The sequence below is a fragment of the Phragmites australis genome, chromosome 9 (genome assembly GCF_958298935.1).
Source record: "Phragmites australis chromosome 9, lpPhrAust1.1, whole genome shotgun sequence".
In the NCBI taxonomy this organism is placed as follows: Eukaryota; Viridiplantae; Streptophyta; class Magnoliopsida; order Poales; family Poaceae; genus Phragmites; species Phragmites australis.
The window spans coordinates 28,625,255-28,648,742 of NC_084929.1; the positions used below are offsets into that span (position 1 = coordinate 28,625,255).

The 23,488-nt window shown below is 42.6% G+C and overlaps 2 protein-coding genes and 1 pseudogene across 5 annotated transcripts; 1 reads left to right on the top strand and 2 right to left on the bottom strand.

Moving 5' to 3' along the window:
* On the top strand, positions 1-4,173 carry LOC133929003 (PRA1 family protein A1-like). Its single transcript, XM_062375574.1, has 8 exons — positions 1-387; positions 1,424-1,464; positions 1,543-1,621; positions 3,046-3,132; positions 3,227-3,315; positions 3,400-3,471; positions 3,551-3,675; positions 3,863-4,173. The coding sequence occupies exons 1-7, from the start codon at positions 230-232 to the stop codon at positions 3,652-3,654; spliced, it is 630 nt and encodes a 209-aa protein (XP_062231558.1). The 5' UTR covers positions 1-229; the 3' UTR covers positions 3,655-3,675; positions 3,863-4,173.
* Positions 4,174-8,145: 3,972 nt separating this feature from the next.
* On the bottom strand, positions 8,146-9,204 carry LOC133929819 (uncharacterized protein At2g39795, mitochondrial-like; annotated as a pseudogene).
* A 9,577-nt stretch (positions 9,205-18,781) lies between these two features.
* On the bottom strand, positions 18,782-22,881 carry LOC133929005 (NADPH-dependent aldo-keto reductase, chloroplastic-like). 4 transcript variants are annotated; one of them, XM_062375576.1, is made up of 8 exons: positions 22,737-22,881; positions 21,790-21,924; positions 21,304-21,354; positions 20,577-20,653; positions 20,390-20,477; positions 19,622-19,894; positions 19,244-19,495; positions 18,782-19,046 (listed from the first exon to the last, which is right to left on the bottom strand). In XM_062375576.1, exons 2-8 carry the CDS (start codon positions 21,898-21,900, stop codon positions 18,963-18,965), a joined length of 936 nt encoding a protein of 311 aa, XP_062231560.1. In that variant the 5' UTR covers positions 21,901-21,924; positions 22,737-22,881; the 3' UTR covers positions 18,782-18,962. The 4 variants fall into 4 exon arrangements, with proteins under 4 accessions (XP_062231560.1, XP_062231561.1, XP_062231562.1 ...); XM_062375577.1 differs by having other exon boundaries at positions 22,732-22,881; XM_062375578.1 differs by lacking the exon at positions 20,577-20,653.
* Between the last annotated feature and the right edge of the window lie 607 nt (positions 22,882-23,488).

Here is a 23,488-nt window from a genome sequence, read left to right on the forward strand (position 1 = left end):
CACACGCAAAACGCTGCAGGCACAAGCATCTCACATTCTCTCTTCCCCACGCAGCCGGAACTCCCCGAATCCCCAACCCCGAAGGAAGTGACGCTCGAGCACGACCGGACCGGACCGCACCGCACCGCCCGTCTCGCCGAGCCCAGCCGTCTAGAAGCGTCGCCGCCGTCCGCCCGTTCGCACGGCTGCACGCTCTCTAGGGTTCGGTGACCGGGGGAAATCGCCGGCGATGGACTGGAGCGCGGTGACGGCAGAGGACCTGGTGGACGCGCTGCGGGAGGTGGATTGGTCCACGCCGCCGCGCCCCGTCCCGGAGTTCTTCTCCCGCTTCACCGTCCCCCGCTCCTACTCCAAGTGGACAAGCCGCCTCAAGTGCAACCTCTACTAGTACGATCCGCCACCTCCTCCCCTAACCCCTCACCATTTCGATGGCTCCTATACTCTTCCGTGCCGCGCGCGCATCCACGATTTGTCCGGAACCCGGCCTACTGTGTTGAATCTGAAGGATTTCATAGGAATTTGTGTTGAGGGGCGCTAGGATTTGCGGGCATCTCGATTGATTTTGTGCTGGATCAGGCGTTTTTCCTTTCTTTTTTTTTTTTTGGAAGGAAGTAGGTTAGGTTGTATGCACGCGTGCGCGAGCTTGTATCTCCATTTGATAGCTCCCAGGCATGGTGTTGTTGTTACGGCTAATGTAGATAAATCAGGTGGAGATCCCCTAGAGTTAACTAGCTAACTGCACCGGATGGATTTGTCCAATATCAGCCCTTGCTATACTCCCATGGCCCATTGATGACATAAGATGCTAAGACTTAAGAAAATTTATATTCTGCTCATAGGAGTACATGACATTATATTTGATGATCCCAGCAAGTTAGGTCACATTAAGTAATAAAGTAAGAGTCTACTATATTAGGCTTTGGTCTAGTTCTTTTAAAATCTTTGATGAACTGATACTGTGGTGATATATATCATGAAGGGGGTAGCTCTCTGTTTTGACCTCTGAGTTGTCTGCTTGTTTGCTGGCTTACATATGTTGGATTAAGATTTATTGAAATGATGGGATAAGCTCAGTTCTTCCAGATTATCATTTACATATTTGAAGAGGCTTACTCTTAGTGGGAGAATTGCATGATGTGCATATGATTTGTCTACACTAATGTTAGAGGCTTAGAGCTTTAGTTTTGTGTATAAATTCAAACTAGTTTTTCCCCCCCCATTTAGTTGCATGGAAGGCATCACGCTGAATATTTTCTGAACACGTGAATTTATGAGACGAGCAAAATGGATAAGACTTTCTTGAATTTTTTTACTTTATATACATATACGTTGGGCTCAGAAAAGGTGGATAGTGCACTAGCCAACTCGTCAAACAGTTGTATTGTGTAGTGTTTCTTGTACTAACTTAAGTTCTCGTCTGCAGCTACAGGACAAACTACTTCATCTTGATTATGCTCATCCTTGGTAAGGAAAAGGATTTAAATATTGTCTTTTCTTTGTGCTGTTAGGTCGATCTTGACATGCTGCCTTTGATATACGCAGGGATGGGCTTCCTTTGGAAGCCGGTTGCTATCCTTGCAGCTTTTATGACTGGAGTCAGCATTGCATTTCTCAATGACAGGTAAGTTAACACTTAACTGTTGTCCATTTCTTGCTTGTGCATGTAATTTGGTTTTCTTTAAGCTTTTTTTTCTTTCAGTTGTCCGATTGAGAGGTTAAAAATACTCTTTTACTCTGAACTAAGAAAGATAATGCATCATTAGTGCTATTTTCTTCCATGATGAACATTCTACCACAAGCGTCAGTAGCAACAGCTTATTCATTCTGTTATGACCATCAGATGCTGCCTTTTCATCTTCAGATTAATGCAAAACACATAGTTTAAAGCTGCACAAACTGTGTGGTAGTCAGATTTTGGTTATTCATGCAGAAGTTAAGCTGCACTATAGTGTTAATTGTATAGTTTTGCAAATTATATAATAACTTTGACATTTAGCATTCTATTTGTTCGATAGAACCACTCTTTAGTCATTTGTATGTGCAATACTTCACAGTGGAATTTTAACAAGCTAAAGCTTTCTAAATTAGTTCTACACTAATACTTCGCAATACTTCACATTGATAGCTCCTAGCAGAATTAGTAATCCACATAGAAGCCATAGGTCTAGAGGAGTAGGAGTAGGCACAACATTTGTTCAAAAGCCTTACAATGTACAAACTATCCAAAATTGTATACTAGTCTAAAAGAGCACTATGCATATATATTCAATGATTGCCCCTGCACCTGATGAAGTTGGATTCCATTTCTCCACTACTGTCTAGGTCCATCAAATTTGTAGAAGTGATTTGGAGATATTGCATGAGGCTCTTAACCTGAATTTCATGCATCCAGTTTTTCTACCTGACCAATATATTACATTTTCAAGTTTACAGACTTAAACAGAATATCTATTTGCATGAGGCTCTTAACCTGAATTTCATGCATCCAGTTTTTCTCCCTGACCAATATATAGACTTAAACAGAATATCTATGTAAATTTTAATGTGTGTTGCTGCAGCTTGTGGTTTACCCCTAGATCTTTGATACATGTATTGCTTCCGATAATATAATAGTGTTGTGTATTTCTTTGAGAATACAGGGACGTGTTTACCCAGCAATGTCATTTCGTTTTAAACCCCCATATTCCTTCACAAGCTACCAAAAATCATGTATTATGGCAGCAGGATAGGATGCAGATATTTGCAACATTTTTTTACTTGCAGCAATCATCCAATTATTGAGTTCTTAATTATCCTGGTATATTATTATGATTGCAACTATGCCAAAATCATGCATGTATCTGTACTTTGCATCGTCGATGAGACATGAGAGTAAAACAATCTGCCATTACCATCAACAAATTAATAGATAGGACATTTACAATTTCTCTCTAGTTTAATTTTGATACATAATCCTCAAATTTCATGTCAAGAAATCATCTGTTCCTTTTCTTTGATATTGACAGAACGATTACTATCAGCTAATTATCATGTTTGATATTCCAGTTTCGCAGTCACTTTCAATGAGAAGGTCACAAGGACTGTGAGACAATTTTCACCACATTTAGCTGCAAAGATGAGGCCACCGATGACGTGGGTATCTTAGTTTCTGATGCTTCTTTTTATTTGTTTATTGTGGGTCAATAGAAAGTGATGATGTTAATGCCATAGTCAATGACATTGTCAGCCCTGTTCTTCGTGGTCGACCAAGCTCAAAGAGATCAATTCATATTTGTGGGCGACCTCGCTGGGTGTTTGTCTTGTTTTTTTCTGCAGGTGTGCAGAACACTCCACTTTTCTCATGAAACGCTGTTTCACACTAGTTTTGGAAACTGACACCACCTGTTTTTGCGTGTGCAGTTAGCTGTATACTCTGGTTGACCTCCTGCAGTCTCCTCACAGTCCTGTGGGCACTTCTCATTGCTCTATTCGGTATGTCCAGTGTATGGTTTTGAAATTTGAAATTATGTATATCGCATGCAATGCCCTTATGTTCTTTTCTTTTGTTCAGCTACTGTGCTTCATGCAAGCTTCAGAACACCTAATCTGAAAGCACGTCTGAATACATTCAGAGAGGAATTCCGAGCTGTTTGGCGGAATTATAGCGAACTTTAAGGTCTCCTATGTTTCTCTAATGTAAGTCTCTCTGTTGCTGTCTCTAGGTCATCGGCCCATCTATACCTGTAAGTGCTACGCGATTCGTCTCCATGACATATCATGTCATGTGTAGGCTTTTGTCTGGTTGCTATTGGTACCTCCCTCATACCAAGTTGTAGAGATCCTGCATTTTCATAGCTCGTTAATTCTTGTATTTTCAATGCAGGTTCATGTGGTAAGAAAAGGTGTCTCGTGCTGAAACATCCGTGCTTTTTGGGGATTGTGCTGTGGGACATATGGATGAAGGTGATACACCATTGAACATTACTCTGATTACATGCTCGTTTAGGAGGTGGACTTGGGTTGACTCAGTAGGCGATGCTACACCTTAGCATTCGATCTTCCACATCGCAATAATTTTTTTCTTTCAGATTTCTCCCTAACCGAGCATTGAAGAACAGCGTGTAAAGGATGTAAATTGTATCCTGATCTTGATCAAACCATACGTTTTGTTGAAATGACTGCTTTGTATCTTTTTGGATCATTTTATCTTGTGCGGCAAAAATATTGTTTAAGCATTTGTTTCAAGAAAGTTGAGTTAGAGCAAGTAGATTCGGATCTATTCAGATTATTATCTTCCAAGTGTCCACTCGTGAATTCATCATGATCTGTTAAGCTTTGCTTTGGCGCAACTAATATATGCATTCACAACATTTCGGAAAGGAGTGCCGGGAAGCACACTGTTGGACTCATTGGATTTGACACAATAAAACGCGACGAGATTGTTTTATTCCTCCGAATGGAGAAATATTAGCAACCACAGAACATTAATCCGGCGAGAGCCATTGTGAATGAAACCTTATCTTATCCTTTTAAATTGGTGAGCATTTCGTCATCGGAACCACAAGGTCAGAAGGGCGATGTAAATACATTTATTGAAAATCGTATTGTTATTACGTAGACATCTGAACTAGTATTATATTCTATGCAATCATACAGAATGGGTAGCTACAAAAAGATAGGCAGCTAAGTGTATTACTGAGAAAGAACAAAATCTCAAATGAAGGCAATCTACAGAAATGAACATCTCTTCTACTCGCAATTACTCCGTTTCTCCGAAACTCAAGCAAAGATTCTCTCTGGTAGTACATTGGCCCAGTCAAATTGAGCAGCCTGCTCATGTGGCAAAGCTTCTGTCGCCAGCATCCCCCAACCCTGGAACTATGAAACTGTGGACACAAATGAACAATGGAAGTCGTTAATCAGCAGAAGCAATGGCCAGATGCGGTATTTGTGCAGCAATAACAAGCACCAATGCGTGCTGCATGCATTTTGCAATTAGCGGATAGTTGTTAGAAGTTGAGAACAATACCCTTTCTCATTTACTTCAGGATCATCTATTCCCGTGTACACATGAAGCATGGAATGGGAAGGAAATTGTAAATACTACATGTAGGTGAGCTTGTTATACACACATAAGGTGAGCTTGTTATACACACACAGCTCAGCTATTCTTACCCAGGGAACTTGGTGCTGAGCTTTTGCAGTGCAGGAGATGCTGCAATAGCAGATACCTGCATTGCGAGTATAATAGTGTTAAAGATTGATATAATGGGTAAGTAACATATTTTTGCGAGGAGGGTAAGTAACAGCTATACACATAGAAGTTTTCACCAACTTATAACTTTAATCTGTTTGCTGGTAGCTCCACGATCAATTAACGAGTCGATAGTAGCAATAATCGTCCCACCTAAAGGAACAAGCTACATGTATATCATGACACTTCTGAGAGTTGCTATGCTATGCCATTCTGATTACATGGACCAATAATTTGTATTCTGCCTTTCAAATCTGAAAAAAACACATTCAAATTATAAAAAAACTCGACCCAAGGGGAGAGACATCCCGAAGGTATTGCATTAAGATCGAGAAAAGTCCCTGAAAATCAGCTACAACCCTCATGCTATCGCTGAGCGACCACGCCACGACCACGGAGAACCCACAGCGAAGAGCCTTTTTTTTTTAAACCAGGATTTGAGCCCTAATTGGTAGCCTCACACCTAGAGGTATTACCACCGTGCTAACAGCTTCTTTAGGCCACATGACTCAACTGTTAACAAAATATTTTTCTTACTAAGACTGCTTAGGTACAGAAACTAGTTTTCTTTTCCTTTTATTCCTTTTGAGGAGACAAACATTTGTTTACTTGAGATGACACTGCATAACATGCTTATGAAGAAGAACAAGGAATACATTTACTAAATGGTCTTGAGATTACATGGTATATATGCAGGATATAAGTTGTTTACGTAGAGTTAAACATTTAGCGGTAGCCAGCATTGGATCAACAACTAGCACACGAGTCCCCTCTGGAATCTTGTCTGGCAGGCTGGATTGAAATAAGAACAAAAGGAAAGAACAATTATTGGAGCACATTAGTGTAGGTAGTTAAGTTCTTTCCAAGTGCTGGTAGAAAGCAAACAGTAGAATAAGAAAGTAAAGTGACATTAATTAACACAAAACATGATTTTGCTAATATAAATAGGTATTATAATTTTACCAAGATAGCGATGGAGCCTTTGTTTTGTAATATTTGCATATCATACTATGTAGCAAAAGGAGGAATTCACTTGCTTAGTAAAAAAAAACTATTTTTCTAGAATTAAACCTAATTTTTATAAGGGCTAAAACAATTATTTACAATTTTCTAAAATTATTTTATAGCATAAAACTGAATAAAACAATTTTATAGAATTTATTTGTATTTTTAGGAATTAAAACTAATTTGTATACATAAAACATTAAAAGCATCTATTTTACTAAATAAATCATATTTAAAATATTACTAGAATTAATCTAGATTTTCTAAACTATTTTCCAAATTAAAATTTTTATTCTAAAATTTTTGCATTAATTTTAACACTAAAAACTAATTTCAAAAATAAAACAGAACTAAAAAAACTATTAAAACCATTTATATAAATCATTTTCTATTTTCTAGAAATTTTCTAAACAAAAAACTTATTTTTCAGAATTATCGAATTTTGTGAATTACTTTCTAAAGGAAAACTCAAAATACTGCGCAACGCTGACGGTATCTAGCTGACTAGGCTTGCTGACTCTGCTCGGGTTGCTGACTCGGATTCCACGTAGGACAAAAACACCTAGGTGGCGCGCTAACACGGACGCTGGCTGGGTTGACGGCTATTTAAATCACGAGCTCACAATATTGATCGGACGGTCGAGATTGACTAAACGCGAAAGGGTGTGAATCATCTAATCTCGGTGCATACTCTAGATCAGATAGCAGGTAAGGGGGACTACCTCAACTCCGACGAGATCGATGGCGACAATGACCTTAGGATGGTGGAAGACGGCTGGAGAAGGACGGAAGGTCGTTGCGACGCTCGGGGGACGACGGCAAACGACGGAGGAGGTCGAGCCAATGATGGCGAACTCGTTTGACGGGTTGGACGACACTAAGGAAGACTGGGATAGCTTGGCGGCGTTGAGCTTCAATGGTAAAGGTCCGATGGCCTCTGGAGCTCGATTGCGACGGCGAAACTCAAAGACGGGCGGTCGCGGATGACGAGATGCGGTCGGCGAACGCGAGTGAAGGATCGAACGGCGTCGGGGAAGGCTGGAGCGGCACGATGACGACGGCGGGGTGCGGAGGAAGTCCGGTAATGGTGCAAGTTCTCACGAGTGGTGCAAAGACGACAAGGCTTGATTCGGGTTTTATAGATGCGGAGGAGCGGATTGAATCGAGCGATCAGGAGAATAATAGCGGGTGGAATATTAGGGTTTGGTTCCCTCTTTTCCCATCCTCTTTCCTTCGCGATTTTGATGCTCCTCTTTAATTCAGTGGCTCTGGTTACCATATCTGCGATCAATCGATGGTTTAAGGCATTGATTCGGCACAGGCTCAACGAAATTCAAACCGGGTGCCAGAGAGCAGTAACGGAAGGGGGAAAATCAGGATGTTGGAGATGATCCCGACTGTTGAGGCCCACTTGGCAGTGAGAGAAAGGAAGAGGGGAAATTTTGGGCTGTCACACGAGGCCGCAATGTACACGATGATGATTGATCACGGCAGAATTATGTATATATCAAGACATTAGGATGGCCAATCCGTCCTTATTAATCAAACAGGAAGAGCAGCATAGCCACTTCAATTTGATGGTTTGCACTTCTGTCACCAGGGGAATATTGTTTGCCTTCACTGGTCATAAAGAATTGGTGTTTGCATGCTGAGGTTGATGAGGAGAATTCGCCGCCCTTGATACAGGCACCAACAAAAGATGTGCCTACAGGAGTTCGTTTATCAGGTATAGCATTGAAGTTGGGAATTTCTTTCAAGTTGAACGGGCCGTCCTGCCCACAAGACTCACTTCAATTTTGGAGACACGTTCGATACTCCATGTTATAACCTTTCCAGTAATCCTATACAATCCTACAGACGTGTGAATGATAAAGTTCAGTAGGATTGAACCTCAACAAATATGACATCTACGAAAGCTTTGACATTCAAGGAAATCTTGCAATGGTCCAACGACATAAATCTTGTGAACCAAATAAACCCATAAGCGGAGCAACCAAGTACATCAAAATTCACATACATCAATCTTGATCTCAAATGGTACGTTTTGTAGCAGCGTCATGTCCTCATTCATACCTTAGACGACATAATGCTACTGGGAAAGGGCCTCAAGAAGCGAGCAAAGAGAACTCGTCCAAAACCATGTAAATATAAGGGAGGAACTTCTGTTGCACTTCATCTAACTTATAATCAAACCCTTGAGTTTCCTCAGCCAAGACAAGTACTCATGGCACTCTTTGTTTATCATGTATGCATGCAAGAAGTTGGTGACATCCTTCGAAATGCCCCTACTTTCCAAGTAGGAATAGAATGCCTTCTGAAGTTCCTTGGGAAGATTACTGCAAAAGAACATAGATCCATGGTAAGTAAAATTGTTAGATACATAACAAAGCATCATAGTACAACGAGAGAAGGGTTAATGCTCACCTTAACTTATCTTCAACACTAGATAAATTAACAGACTCATCACTCGGTCCAAATGCCAAACTCTCTATGACGAGTTCATCAGGGTACGAGCTACAACTGGTTTCCAGCCACGAAGCCGCCCCTTTGTGAATTTTCACCATCAGGGGATACAGTACTGATTTGGGACACCATTACCAGTGCAGCTCCGGCGGTTGTCATCTTCTGTCTGGTCCTCTTGCTCGCCATTTTGCTCCACTAGATTGACGGGGCTAGGCAAGAACACCTCCACTTCCATTCACTCCTGATCTCTCCTGTGAGAGTTATCCTGCTGGTACCCTCCTTATCTTTGATCTGGAAAGGGAACCCTTCCCCTAATTCCTTCGCCTGGCATAACATAATCAAATATCACATCCCTACATAAAAAAACCTGGTATCTTCCACTACCCCAATTTATCTACATTAACGGGGAGGAAAATCACAGTTGCTAATCCTATCTGACATAACTTGGCATGTGCAACCTACATACGACCATCAGTTGCAAAAGAATATTGATGCCTGAAATATAATTTTCCTTGTATCGTCAAAAGATGGCGAATTTGCTACTGGAGCTTTTCTTGGCTTGTCATTTGCGTTCTTGCTCACTAAATGCGAAGAAGAAACATCCAAATAGAATAGGAAATAAAGGGCAAAAAAAGAACCAATTCCACACCGAGAAAATGGCCTCAGACACCCAATCTTTCGATGTCCCTCTGAGAGGCCACGCACTCACTTAAATTGTTCAACCATCTCATGATCTCTTCTGGTTTAATCAGTCAACTAGCAGTTCAACTGTTCATTTTGATTAAGAGTTGCAATATGAAAAAAAAAAAAACTGTCCATGCTACAAATCTTGCACTGTGAGTGCATGCAAGTCATACATCTTGGAAATTGCTCAGGTCTCTAATCTTGATTTATGGGTGCAAAGTATGGTTAAAGGGGGCTATATTTTTTTTTGAATGAATTGGGTAGAAGAGTTGCCGATTATATTAATAAAGAAGAAGCCCAGACTGGCAGGGGCTAGACTGAATCATTACACCGACGTGGTTCTAACTAGGAGTGCACCTGGAACCAGTCAGCATTTTGGCGCGAGTCCAGCGTGGCACCATCCGTTCACTGCACGTGGGGCTTAATAACTGATTTGCGAATGAATCCTTGAGCTGAACTATATTTTCAGCTGCCCTCCTATTTGTGTTCGATGGCCACAAACAAAACCTGGAGAAGGGACGAGCGATGCTGGCGAGCAAGGCGACTGCAACATCCTTCCACTTGGTCGAGGGGCCACACGATCTTGTTGACGCGTGCCAACACCGTCCTCCCCAACAACTTCTAGGTCCATGCACTGCACTGCACCATATTAGTTTTTCTTTACTTTCTCATTCATTTCTTGGTGAATCTTTCGTTACTTTTGCCTACTGTGCCTGAAATGTGCATGTTCTTGAAGGCGAGTTGTTTGATGAAGGTGCGGTTCATCTGCTGGCTTTTGAGGACCTTGTGCGCTGATTTGTGAAATTTCGCCCTGGTTATCTGAATCTATAGCTTCCAGTGTTTACCTTCTCTTGTGCCTGCGCGCGCTCGGCAGTAGCACAAAAAGAGCAAGACCAAGGAGAGTTCTTCCTCCAACGGCATGAAGACGGGAAAAAAAATTGGTGGAGACGGGTTGCAAACCTCTCCCCGTGCAGCCCCTGCCTTGATGCACGACGCGTAGCTGGGGTTACGATCTGACGGGAAACCAAGACATCCCGCTCGGCTCCAGGATGGTGGATTCTCGACGCCCGCGGCTCGCTCGTTCAATCCCCTCCTGGCTCGCTCGCTCACGGCTCAACCACGATCCCTTTCCTTCGCTATTTTCGCCTCCCGCAGCCGCAGCCCGGGACACGCGCGGCGCCGGGACGGCATGGGACTTCGCGCAGTCGCTGTGGGACACGTACGAGGTCGTCGCCGTCGCGCGGAAGCTCGAGTCTGACCTCGTCCTCGACTACCGGCGCCCAGGAGCGCGCCGCCACTATGCAGGGAGGAGGAGGGGGGAAGCAGGCGATGGAGAGCAGCCGCAGCCTGAGGAGCATGTTCCTCCGGTCCTCGTCCAGGAGGTTCGAGGAATCAAGCAGCTAGTGCTCTCCTCTTCCCTGTCTCTCCACTGTGACAGTAGCAGTAGCACCTACCCGTGCCTCAAAAGACATCTTCAGAGACTCAGAGCTCTGCAAATTGATAGAGTTATTGTTTCTTACAAGTGTTAAGCTTCCCCAAACACATTCATTTCCATGTTTTTTCAGATAAGAGAAATGCTCCGACTGAAAGGATTGTAAATGCAACAGAAGAGGGAAATGCTCAGACTGAAAGGACTGGAAATGTGACAAAAGATGATTGTAGTTTGTTGATTGTACCTTTCTTTGTAATCTGTAAATTGTCAATAGTTTGCAAGGATTGTAGTCCAGATGCTATAAATTGTAATCTAGATGCTATAAGATATTGGTGGAATGTATATGGTTCCACTATAAATTGTAATCCAGATGCTATAAGATATTGGTGGAATGTATATGGTTCTATCAGTGAAATCTGTTAAAAATGTGCATGTTCTTCCTTTTTGCCTGACATTTTTATGTAGATGGCTTTTTGCATGTTCAGTAAAAATGTACCTTTTTGCATGTTCAGTGAAATCCAGATGCTATAAGTCACGCTGATAAGTTGCCAATTCAAGAAACAGGAACATGACAATGCTAGTTTTTTCCAGAACGGGCTTACCCCTGATTTCATTACACAAATGCAACGAAATTACAACCATCCCCATCAATCAGTTCGCAATATTTACAACAAAAGTGTGCGCAAACAGCAGGATCTATACATCTGACGCCTGAGGAGCAGCACCGAGGGCTGCCGATTAGCCAAAATAGACCGCATGTCCAAGACCAGAAACCACAATCCAAGCATAACGACTCCTAACCTATTAGACCGGTATCTACCACGCCAAGTTTCAGATACAAAAACCATCTCCGGACCGAGTGCCAACAGCACTGAAAACTGCAACCGCACTCCATCGATGATTGCTTCAGCTTGGAACACCATCAGCTCCTTGGCCTTTGGCGAGCATCATCGTGCCTTCAGCTTGTTTCTTGGGATGGAAGAGGAGAGCTGTTTCTTGCAGCGTCTGAGCTCCAGCTTCCAGGGAGTCTCTGTGCTGACCGTGGAGGAGACCTGCCCAATACCGAAGAAAAGAGCAAGTAGAACACACAATCTCAGTAGGAGATCTAACCTGCTTTTTGTCAAAAACTACCCTATTTCTCATTGTCCAAATAGCCTATATAACAGCAGCTAAACCCGCCATATAGCAAGCACCCCCAGTAGAGAGGAAATGTTGCACCCAAACAAAGTATTGTTCCATGTTTTCAGGCCTACAATCGGCACCAATAACCAGCCCAATCAGGCTCCACACATATTTAGCCATCGAGCAAGTGAAGAACAGATGTTCAATAGTCTCAGCCTCACAACAGAAAACACAATTGGTGTCTCCTTTCCAATTTCTTCTTTTAAGGGTATCTTTAGTAAGAATTGCATTTTGTTTCACCAGCCACATGAAGATTTTGATTTTTAAAGGAATTTTAGCCTTCCAGATAATCTTGTAAGGCAGGCCATCTTGGGTTCTGCACAAGTGTTTGTACATTGTCTTGACAGTAAAATTCCCATTCTTTCCCCATTGCCAAACCGGCTTGTCTTGCTCAGGAGACAGCACAACAGTCATAAGTACATCTCTCATCTTCCTCAGCTGGTTTTGGAGATCTTCATTCATCCATCTCTTATAAGATAGGTTCCATTGCTTGGCCGCTGCCTCAGCTACTGTCAGATTTTGGTCATTGCAAATTTCAAAGAGGTCTTTGAACTTGTCTCTAAAAGTCACTTGACCACACCAGGCATCCCTCCAAAAGTCAGTTTTTTCCCCATTTCCAATTCTCATTTTCCTGCCAGCTAGATATTGATTTTTCACCTTTAGCAAGTCCTTCCACACAGGGGAGCAGTTAGTCCTTGACTTTAGTTGGGAAACACATGTGCCTCTGACATATTTTTCTTCAACAATCTGCTGCCACATACCCTTTTCACTTTCCAATCTCCACCACCATTTGCAAAGCAAGCTTAGATTAAGCTTCCTGAGATTCTGAATACCCAGACCCCCTTTTCTTCTTGGTCTACACACCTTATCCCATTTGATTAGATGATATTTTTTTTAGCTTTACCTCCTTGCCAAAAGAATTTTTTCCTGGTTCTATCCATTTTGTCATGGATGGTTTTGGGGAGTAGGTACATTGACATGTGGTAGATGGGCATGCTGCTCAAGCTAGAGTTTATCAGAGTGGATCTGCCACCAAGGGACAGAGAGCTGCCCTGCCAACCATTTAACCTTTTCAATAATTTTTCATCCAGAGGTAACCAATGAGCAATCAGGAGCCTATTGCTAGCAACAGGCACTCCCAAGTACTTGATTGGCCAATCTCCAGGGGCACAATTGAACATCTCAGCATAAACCTGTTTTTCCCTTCCTCATGCCCTATCATGAGGGCTTCACTTTTTTGGAAATTTATTTTAAGGCCAGACATGGCTTCATAGTTATAAAGGAGCAGTTTCAAATTTACAGCTCTCTCTTCACAATCCTTAAGAAGCATTATAGTGTCATCTGCATATTGCAGGATAGCAACCCCATTTTCTATATACTCAGGGATCAATCCCTCGATTAGATCATTTTGTTTAGCCATCTCAACCATTTTTGCAAGCGTGGCAGCAGCAATATTGAAAATGAAGGGCGACAGAGGGTCCCCTTGTCTTACCCCTTTTTTACTTTGGAAGTAAGGACCAGTCTTCCCATTGACCTGCACACTTAGGGTGCCTCCAGTTACCACAGCCCTCATCCAATTACACCACTTCTGACTGAAGCCCCTTTGCTCCAAGCAATTACACAGGAAATCCCAACTAACCTTGTCATACGCTTTTTCAAAGTCGAGTTTCAAAACCAGGCCCTTCTTTTTTTTAACTCTAGTGTCATGTATTATTTCGTGGAGGCACATTATTCCATCCATTATATTTCTATCCTTGATGAAAGCGTTCTGACACCTATCAATCAATTTATGCATATGTTTTTCAAGCCTCAAAGTTAGCACTTTTGTGAATATTTTGTAACTGACGTTAAGAAGGCATATAGGCCTGTACTGCTGTATCTTATTTGCTTCTTTTAACTTGGGAAGTAGGGTGATAGTTCCATAGTTCAGTCTCCCTATATCCAAATCATGTTCATAGAAATCTTTAAATAAACTCAAAAGATCAGGGCCAATGGTCTCCCAACAGCATTGGTAGAACTCAATAGGTAAATGATCTGGCCCAGGTGCTGTGTTTTTTTTCATTGAACATACTGCACTTTTCACCTCCTCTGCTGTAAAAGGCATAGTTAACTCAATGTTTTCATTGAAAGAAATTTTCTCGTCATCCCTCCAACAGCTAGCATCAAGTTGGAAAATGGGTTTCTCTCCAGGGCCAAAAAGATTTTTATAGTAATCAGTAGCATGCAGGAGTAAGTTGGCATCCCCTTCAATGATCCTATCATCCTGCTGGAGGCAGAAGATGGTGTTTTTCCTTTTTTTGCCATTTGCTACTCTGTGAAAGAACTCAGTATTGTTGTCCCCTTTTAGGAGCCAATTGGAGGTGGCTCTCTTATTCCAATAAATCTCTTCGTCTTCTAGAATATGCATTAGTTCAAGTTGAATCTCACTTTTCCTTCTCAGTTGGACCTCATTTAGCATGTCCTCTTCCTCAAGGTTTTCAAGGATCAGGAGCTCACCACTGAGCTCCTTTTTCTTCCTTCTAGTCTCCCCCTTGATGTTATCTCCCTAACCTTTTAGAAATTTTTTCACCCTTTTTTCCTTAATGGACCAGATATCCAGGTTAGACCTAGCTTTCACTGGTTTACTCCAGATCTCATCAATTTTTACTTTGAAGTCAGGATGTGAAAGCCAAGACAACTCAAAGCAAAAAGTTTTAGGGTTCCTGGTAGATTCAGCCCCAGTGTTTAAAACAAGAGGGTTATGATCAGAAGTATATCTAGGCATTTTTTTCAGGGTCGTTAAGGGGAACATTTGCTCCCAATCTTTACTCATGAGGACCCTATCAAGTTTTTCTAAAGTTGGATTTGATCTATTATTAGTCCATGTAAATCTGCCACCAGACAGAAATAATTCTCTTAGTTCATAAGAGTTGATAATGGCATTAAACATGTCAGAGACTCTGTTCTCTTGGAACCTTTTGTTCTTTTCATTGCTGAATCTCAAGATGTTGAAGTCCCCTCCAATCAACAGGGGAATGTTTTGAGTCTGACATATGCTAGATAGTTCAAGGAGGAACTGATCTTTATCCTCTTCCTGAGCAGGGCCATAAACCGATGCCATCTTCCATTTCTTGTTAGTTGTTTTGTCCGTTACATTAGCAAGGATGTGGAATTTTCCAGATGAGAAAGAGTCCACATCAAAAATATCCATGTTAACTCCACATAATATCCCACTTGACTTGCCAGAGGAGGGCAGCCAGTGCCAAGCATAAGACTTTTTACTGTCAATTTTTCTAAAAAAAATTATTACCAAAGCTTTTTCTCATGGTTTCTTGCAACCCTATGAAATCGGCTTGCTGATCTTGAATCAAGTCCCTCAGGAAAGTCCCCATTCCTTTCTTGGAGACCCCTCTACAATTCCAAAAGACACCTATCATTTTTTATACTTTGTTCTATTAGTAGGCCTTTTCCTGAGGTTCCACCCATAACAAATCGTGGATGTCTCTCCTTCAGAGGTGATTTCACCATCACAAGGTTGGCTTTTCACTTGTCTGGAACTTTTAGCCACTTTTTGTTTACTTAAGTTTCTTTGCTTTTTCTTTTTCTTGCATGATGAGACAGGTTGGAAACCTTCATTGTCTGAGTCATCAGAGACTAAGTTTAGAGCTAACTTCTCCTCAAAGGGGAGAGTGTTTTGTTCAATTTGTTCATTCACCACACTTTCTTGAACCTCCCTCGCATTCGTAACTTGCAGATTTTGTCTTGCCTCCTCAAGCTCCTTAATTACATCAAACTTATTCATATCATTCACAGAAATATCAACACCCATTTTCCTAGATCTAGTCATCAATTCGAAGTTATTAAATGCAGCAAAAGAATTAGAATCAGTTAAAGAAGTACCTTCCAAGTTTTTCTTCTGAGCTAACAGAGAAGCTTTCTGTTCCACCCCCAAGTTGTTTTGAGACTGGCCCTGTATCCTCTCACTTTGCCTGACCTTGATGACTTCTCGAGTTTTAAGTTGTGTCTTCTCCCTGTCAGTAGGCATCTTCTGCTCTTCCTGCAGCAAGCTCCCCCCCCCCTCCCAGAGGGCACAGTTTCAGCTTGACCTTGCTTGTGTTGGTCAACCTCCCCCTGACTGAGATCCAAATTAGATGTGTCAGTTCCTTCTTCAGTACTGATTGATATTGTCACCTTCCCCTCTGAACTGTCATTTATGAGCACTGAGGGCTCTAACATCTCCTTGGTCTCCTCCCCACCTGGGGAATTCTTTATCTTCTCAACATTTGTACTGGTGATAGCTCTCTTTGCCTCCACAGCCTTTAAAGGATCAAATTTAGATTGGATCAAATTGGATCCATATTCATTGATGACTGTGGTCCCAGCAGTTGGGAGTTGCACTGACCATAGTTTCGTGCTCTCTGCATTTTTCTTATGAGAGTGAGGAATCATTAGAGCATCCCCACTTGGGGCAATGATGTCACCAGTTAACCATCCTTCATCACTTTCCTCTTCCTCGCTAGATGTGACTTCCACATTTTTACCTTTGCTAGTATCCATTGGTGTAGGGGATGGGCATATGGAGGTGTATTTTATCTGAGCATCTGCCAATACCTTTTTCCCAGGTGCCCCAGATTTCCCCCCTGATTGGGTAGAGGTTTCTTTCCCTTTTGTTTCTTCCCAGTTCCCAGAAGGCTTGGGTTTCTTGGGAGATGGCTGATCAGAATGGTCCTTATCTACTCTAACCCATTTGTTGCCAGCTGCGTTGATTGTACCTTCTAGGGGGACCTCCCTTTGGAATAAAAAATCATATAAATGAAAATCCAGGACCCCCTCAACAACATTTGGAACCTTGGTTATAGCTTTGCAAGCAATTTTGACCCTGACATACTCAAATTTTCCCAGATTATCCTTGTCTACTTCCATTGCTATACCCACTAGAGAAGCAACATAACACACAGTTGTTTCCTCCCTTTTATCCAGTGGGATGCCTTTGATTCTAAACCATGCCATTTCGAGGGGGCCTTTTGAACCAACTGAGGGGTTCCATTGACTAACTTTGATTATTGCAGTTGGGATTGTCCTCATTCTCATTTCCAAGAAATGGGACAATTCTTCCACTTTCTTCTCAGTAGGGAACCTCAGTTGAAACTGGTTATCAGCGACCTTTTTGGCATACCACCTCCAGGTGGATGTAGCCCCCGCTAAAGTTCTAAATTCTGCCTCAATCTGCCTAGCAGTGACATTACCCTCCTTCACTGTGATCATGGCACAGCTAGCCATCTCTCTAGTTTTCTTTTCTCCAGGACCAGCTGGAATCAAGTAAAAACCAAGTCCAGGAACCGCTGAACCGCAGAATGGAGCTACATACTCCCACGGATTTCTCAGAGGGAAATCGTGAGTTTTGTCTTCCACCCCCCCCTCCAACATGCCTCTGCTCATCGATTTTGGAATTGTGAGCCTCATTCTTATCTCCTTTCACCTCCTGCAGGTCGTGCACCACTTCCTTACGCTTTGAGCTTTCCCCCATTTGGGTTTGGAGATCAGTATTGTGGTCCTTGTCTAGGGTTTGTTTCCCCTGCTGTTTGTCCTCGTCGTTCCACTTCCCCCATTGTTCCTGCTCATTCTGGTTTCTCCCATTGAATCTCCCAGATCTCCCTCTTCCATAACCTCCTCGAGCTGGCGCTCGGCCAGGTCCCCGACCAAAACGGCCTGGACCAAATCCACCACGACGCGGCGCAAAACCAAATCGGCCAGTCATCTGAGCAACCCGCGGAGGGTCCTTCACCACTTGGACGAAGGATCTAGCGTCTCCTCCCAAGGTGGACCACGCAGCTTGCAGATCCGAACCACGGAGGGGAACGGATGCCTGCTTGAATCTATGGTCAGCTTGGCGTACCTGGACCTTTTCGCAGACCCCGACCTCCGCGCTTCTTCTCCAGTGTTCTTGAAGCTTGAGATCCCAATCAGTTTTAGGGCTTGGTGGAGAGGAGAGGTTGGGGGGCGGAGTGAGAGAGGAAGACGAAGAGAGGGTAGTGAGCGATTGAGATCTTTGTGGCTGAGCAGGTGGATAGGAATATGCTTTAGATGTGCTCCCTTTAGCATCGCTCTCTGACGGTGGTGGCCAAGGGTCCTGCCAGACAAACCTTGACAGCTGACGGTTGTGGACAATGCTAGTTAAAGTTCAGAAAGCTTTTCTGAACAAAACATAAACTATACAAAAAACTGTTCTGAACAAAAGAGTTTCAGAAACTGAACAAATGCTACTGCAGTACTGCCATATGCTTCTCTGCTCAATGAGACATAGAAATGCTTCTCTTATCACATCATCATATCTCAAATTCCGCGCGACGGCGATGACCTCGTACGTGTCCCACAGCGACTGCGCGAAGTCCCATGCCGTCCCGGCGCCGCGCGTGTCCCGGGCTGCGGCCGCGGCCGCCGCGGCCTCCAGCTGCGAGGAGGGGAACGACCCCGTAGGATTGCAAATGGGCAGACAGTTCTGGATCATTACTATTTTTTTCTTAACTAATTTATATGAGAGTAAATCTCTAATTCATTTTTTGAGTTTTGAATCGATTTGATGAAAAAAAAAAAAAACAAAACTTGCATCCTGCGACCCAGGCATGTCGCCCTTCTTGCCTCACGTCTGACAGTCTAGCTGCCCAACTACGCCAACAGGCTACAAACAGTGGAAATTTTGACTAAAAAATAGTGGAAGGACCTGTTTGCAAATTAGTCATGTAGCCTACAGCGCAACGTGCTTGCTAGTCTGGACCCATCCACGTCATCAGTGCACCCGCAGATCAAGTTTAGCGACCATTCAGAGCAATTTTCAAGTTGTATGACTTACATGCACCCACCGTGCAATTTACTCATTCTCATATATGGGCAGCAGTCTAAGGAAAATATCTGCATAGAATCGAAGTCAACAAGTAGTGGCTTCATGTTGGCTTGCGATGCCTTTAGTTCTTCACTTCATACGCTTCAGATTTCGCCATCCCAAAAATCTTCCACAGTTTTGAATATACCTTGTGGGTGAACTACAAATTCAGCTCTTAGCATCTTAACCTGCATAGTGCAAACCATAATAAACCCAACCAATATGAGAAGTTAAATCCTGAAAGTTGCCATGCACCATTTCTCCGAGAAAAAAGTTAAAGCAATATAGAGTACCGTGTGGATGTGCTTCTGTTTCAAGATAGCCTAAAATAAAGATAGCCAGGAACATGCAACATGGGAAAAAGGTGTTGAGACTTCATATATACCTGTTGGATTTCAGAGAACTTTGCCATCAAATCTTCAGGAATAGACCAATCAAATATGTTTAAGTTCTCCTTTATCCTTGCTTCATTGGTGCTTTTTGGAATTATACTCTGGCCCATTTGAAGACCCCAGCGTAGAGCAACCTGTGCAGGTGTTCTCTGTAACTTCTCGGCAACAGATATGACAATAGGGTTGCTAAGAACAGTTGGCCTCTCAGACCCTGGTGATCTAGCTTTACCTAACGGTGAATATGCCTGCAAAACAGAAGTATAAATTTATTAACAAGAAACTAGCGTAGCTAGGGCTGAAGCCATTCTCAAGAAATTACAGCAGTAGCTTATGGGAGAATTGTTGCTATATTAGTACTGTTTAAAACTTACAGAAAGATGAACACCCTTTGACTGGCAAAGTTCGCGGAGTTTTATTTGCTGCCAAATTGGATGGGACTCAACCTGGTTTACTGCTGGAGGCACGCGAGCAATGGCAAGCAAATCCTCCATCTTCTTACAAGAAAAGTTACTCACACCAATTGCACGAGCCTTGCCGGAGTTGTATAACTTCTCCATTGCTCCCCATGTAGCAGGAATATCAATAGGTAGAAAATTTTCAGGGGTTGGGGTAGCTCCTTTCTTAGAACGAAGTGGAGCGTGGATCTGTAAGATATAAGCCACAATCAGTAGGCAACATATGCATACGGTTATAATTTGCTAGGGGATGCATCTCACAGTTCAGTTTATGTTGTATTTTGAAGTTTTATTTGACCACTCTTAAATACAGAAAAGCCTTCACAGAAAAAGTTGCACAGATAGCAAGATTAGCACAACCTGTATTATCATGGATCGATTAATATAGAAACTTGGACAAATTTTTTTTTTTGATAAGTATCCTCACTCCCTCCTTGTTGCATGTAACTACCATATATCTGAGGATTAGTGCAGCCCCATGCACAGAAGTTAAGAGAAACACAGAAGGCAAAAAGCCACAAATTTGGTTACTATCTGGTTAGAAAACAAGGAAAACTTCTGCAGTTGCAGATGTGAAAACTGGATAAGCACATTTGATCTCGTACTTTCAGTATTGAGTGGCCCACATGCATATCACACTACATAAACCATTAACTGGATAGGCTATCAAGTACAGAAATTTACAAGGAATAGGTCTAAGTAATCCAGCTGCAAATCTTCAAGAGTAGTTTCAAGGCCCTCTAGCACATCTTCTGGTGCTTGATTACCAGACCTGCAAAATTTAAAACATCTTTTGATAACACACCACTGCGAGTCACATAAGCTACTCTTCCACAGATGATGCAACTCAGGTTGAGGAATGAAGCCAGACCATAGCTTAGAAGTGATAAATAAATCTTCACGCTTAACCACACCATCCTCAAATAATTTCTTCAGAGCCATACCAATCTATAAAAGGGTGCAGATTTCAATTCGCTTAATATGACATTAAGTAATCTTCTGATAGAAACAAGCATAGACATTCCATTAAGTAAGATGTGAGTTCAGCCAACAAATCACATGAATGATGCTGTGACTAACCACCTAACCACCCATAATTCACTGAAGGCATTGCTAATGAACCATTGATGAAACATGTACCATTAAGTATCAAGCTGAGCATGTCGGGCTGCAATCAGTTAGAGCTTAGCTACATATGACGGATGAAAGTCCAATTTTTGTAACCAGTTAACTCGCCTTTTCTTGCCCATCTTATCACTTGGAACTGCATATTTCCTCCGAATTTTAATTTGAAAAGTAAATGGGCCATTTTTTATTTTAATTTCTTCTTATATAACCCATATTCTTTCAACCAAGTACAAGAATCACCTGTTTCCTTCTATTGGAAGCAATAAAACACAGCAGCGTAGATAGTGCATTTGATCAACAGCACTTTTGGAGTACAATACAAAAACATAAGTATTCATGTGCAAGCAAATGATAAAACTACAGTCATATTTTCTACAACTACCAACCAGACCATTTTAAAAGTTAAAGAAAAAACAGCAGGTGCATTGAAGGAACATCCATCTGATGGGAAGCTATGACTCAAGTCTTACCTCCTTCTCGTTGTGGTATGCTGGAGCACAATCAATATGCCGATATCCAACCTGTATTGTTAAATCATCAAATTCTTAGGACTGGATAGAAAAGGTACAGTTTGATATCTCAAACTCAAGACTACGACAACAGTAGCATTTTTTCTATGTTGAAAAAGCATGTTATCTAGCATATTAACACTTCAAGAGAAGGTTACATTTTAAAAAAAACTCGACCAACCTAAGAGGAACTAGGTGACACTATAAATAAGAAGAAATAGACACTCAAATTCGCGTCGAAAAGTACTCAAACCTGGGTGGTCCCAATTGAGCTAGGCTCAGTTCCTGAGAAGGTTACATTTGAAAATTTCTTTATGGAAGTAACAAGGTTACATATAGTTTAAAAGCTCCATGTGTTCACTAGGTTAATTTAGGTGGATCAATCAACAAAAAAATTACAGTTAGGGTTTAAATATGTTCTTGCAGGGGGTAGCTCTGCATAAAGACCTTGACAGCAGCATAGATGGCCTTTCCAACAACACCAGGTTCTGCTTGTGATGTGCCGAGGCCCACCGATGGGATTCTTGCGCCGGTGTTGAGGACAAAAGATTCAGCCATCTCTGATTATCTGATCCCCAAGACCTGCAGGGGACCGGAGACCAAAGCAGAGAAAAAATTATCAATCAATTTAGTAGTCTAATCGAAGATAACAAGTAGGAAGGAAATGCCATTACTAGTGCAAACTGTTGTAAGGAGCAACTGTTACGTATAGCACTTTGCATTGGACGAGTCATGAAACATGAAGCCATGAGTAGGTCCATGCTGCTAGAATGTGCCTAATGGTTTTTTTTTTCCTGGAAGAAAGAGTGTGACTAAGTTACCCAGCATATTCCCATTAAACGTGACAAAGTTGTCCGGTTCGAACACACTGATTACTAAATCACCACAGGATCACATTTGGGTCCAAACTTGAAAATGAGGACAAAAACCAGACTATTCCCAGGAAGATGATCATGGATATAGCATTCATAGACATGAAAATGCACGGTAATATTGTTGTGCAATCTCCAAGGCCTAATACTTAGCATTTCCAAAGACAAGCAAACATGTGAGTTGCTGTATGCTGTAGCTTTGATAAACAGGGTCAGGGACAGAGATGCGAAGAATCTGAGAAAAAAATTAAATCCAAAACCCTTGTAATTTCTTCGTATCCAGCATCTACGGCAATCAGGAACAGATACCCCACCCAACCGGTAACTGCCTAGGAGGATCATTCACAACTCAAGCAGATGGACGAATGTAATCGCACGAAACGGAGAGCCACATCTGCCGTCCCCACCTCTATCTAGAAAAGCACGAGGCGCCCGGTGAAATCGACGGGCACCGCCGCGGTGCGACACGGCCTATGCTACACAGGGTTTCACAGAAGAAAGCGAAGGTGGCCGAAACCTTACAGCGCTCCCGCGGCGGGGCTGGGCGGAGACAGCCGGCGGTGTCCGGGGGCGGCAAGGTCGAGAGGCGCGGTGCGGCGAGACGCGGACGGGCACGGGAGATATAAGTGCAGGGGAGAGGCGAGGGTCCCACTCGGGAAAGGCAACTCCCCGGTATGCACGCACAGGTGTGCATCTTTTCCGTCTATTATTCATATATTCGTTAATTTTATTATTTATCATATGATTTTTTTAATACTATAATATAAATTTCAAAGTAAATCAACGATCTGAGTAGCCTATACACCCGCAAAGACTAGTGAAATTTTCCCTTCCCTCTCCGTCCACTCCGTTCCAGCTGATCAGTTCAGGGGTGCTGGCTGAAACACCATGTGGCAAGTGCAGCTGATCAGTTCAGGGGTGCTGGCTGAAACACCATGTGGCAAGTGCGACCGTGGAAAACGATTCCTCTCAATATTAACGGTTACTTCATGATACAATTAAACTCAGAGGATCTCCCTCAGCAACCGTGATGCGAGTCCAGTCGGACGGAGTACGGTTGTTTGCTAGCTGAAGCCTCACAGAACAGAGCACTGTTGCTGATGGCGGCACGCCCGTACGTGCACGCTTCGACGTCTCGGGCTTCACGGCAACCGCGTGTTGCTTGCGTCGACGCGAAAGAGACGAGCGTGTGGATGCTGGGAAGAACGAGTGAGAGGCCGAGCTGGGTCACGAGCCAACGCTCTAAACTACCCAGATTTTATCCTTTCATTTAC

Coding starts and splice junctions, on each gene's coding strand:
- LOC133929003 (XM_062375574.1), top strand. CDS start 230: ATGGACTGGAGCGCGGTGACGGCAGAGGACCTGGTGGACGCGCTGCGG. Junction 1,465..1,542: donor CTTGATTATGCTCATCCTTG/GTAAGGAAAAGG, acceptor TGATATACGCAG/GGATGGGCTTCCTTTGGAAG. Junction 3,133..3,226: donor AAGATGAGGCCACCGATGAC/GTGGGTATCTTA, acceptor TGACATTGTCAG/CCCTGTTCTTCGTGGTCGAC.
- LOC133929005 (XM_062375576.1), bottom strand. CDS start 21,900: ATGGCTGAATCTTTTGTCCTCAACACCGGCGCAAGAATCCCATCGGTG. Junction 20,654..21,303: donor CATACCACAACGAGAAGGAG/GTAAGACTTGAG, acceptor ACCCTTTTATAG/ATTGGTATGGCTCTGAAGAA. Junction 19,895..20,389: donor ATTACTTAGACCTATTCCTT/GTAAATTTCTGT, acceptor TATATCTTACAG/ATCCACGCTCCACTTCGTTC.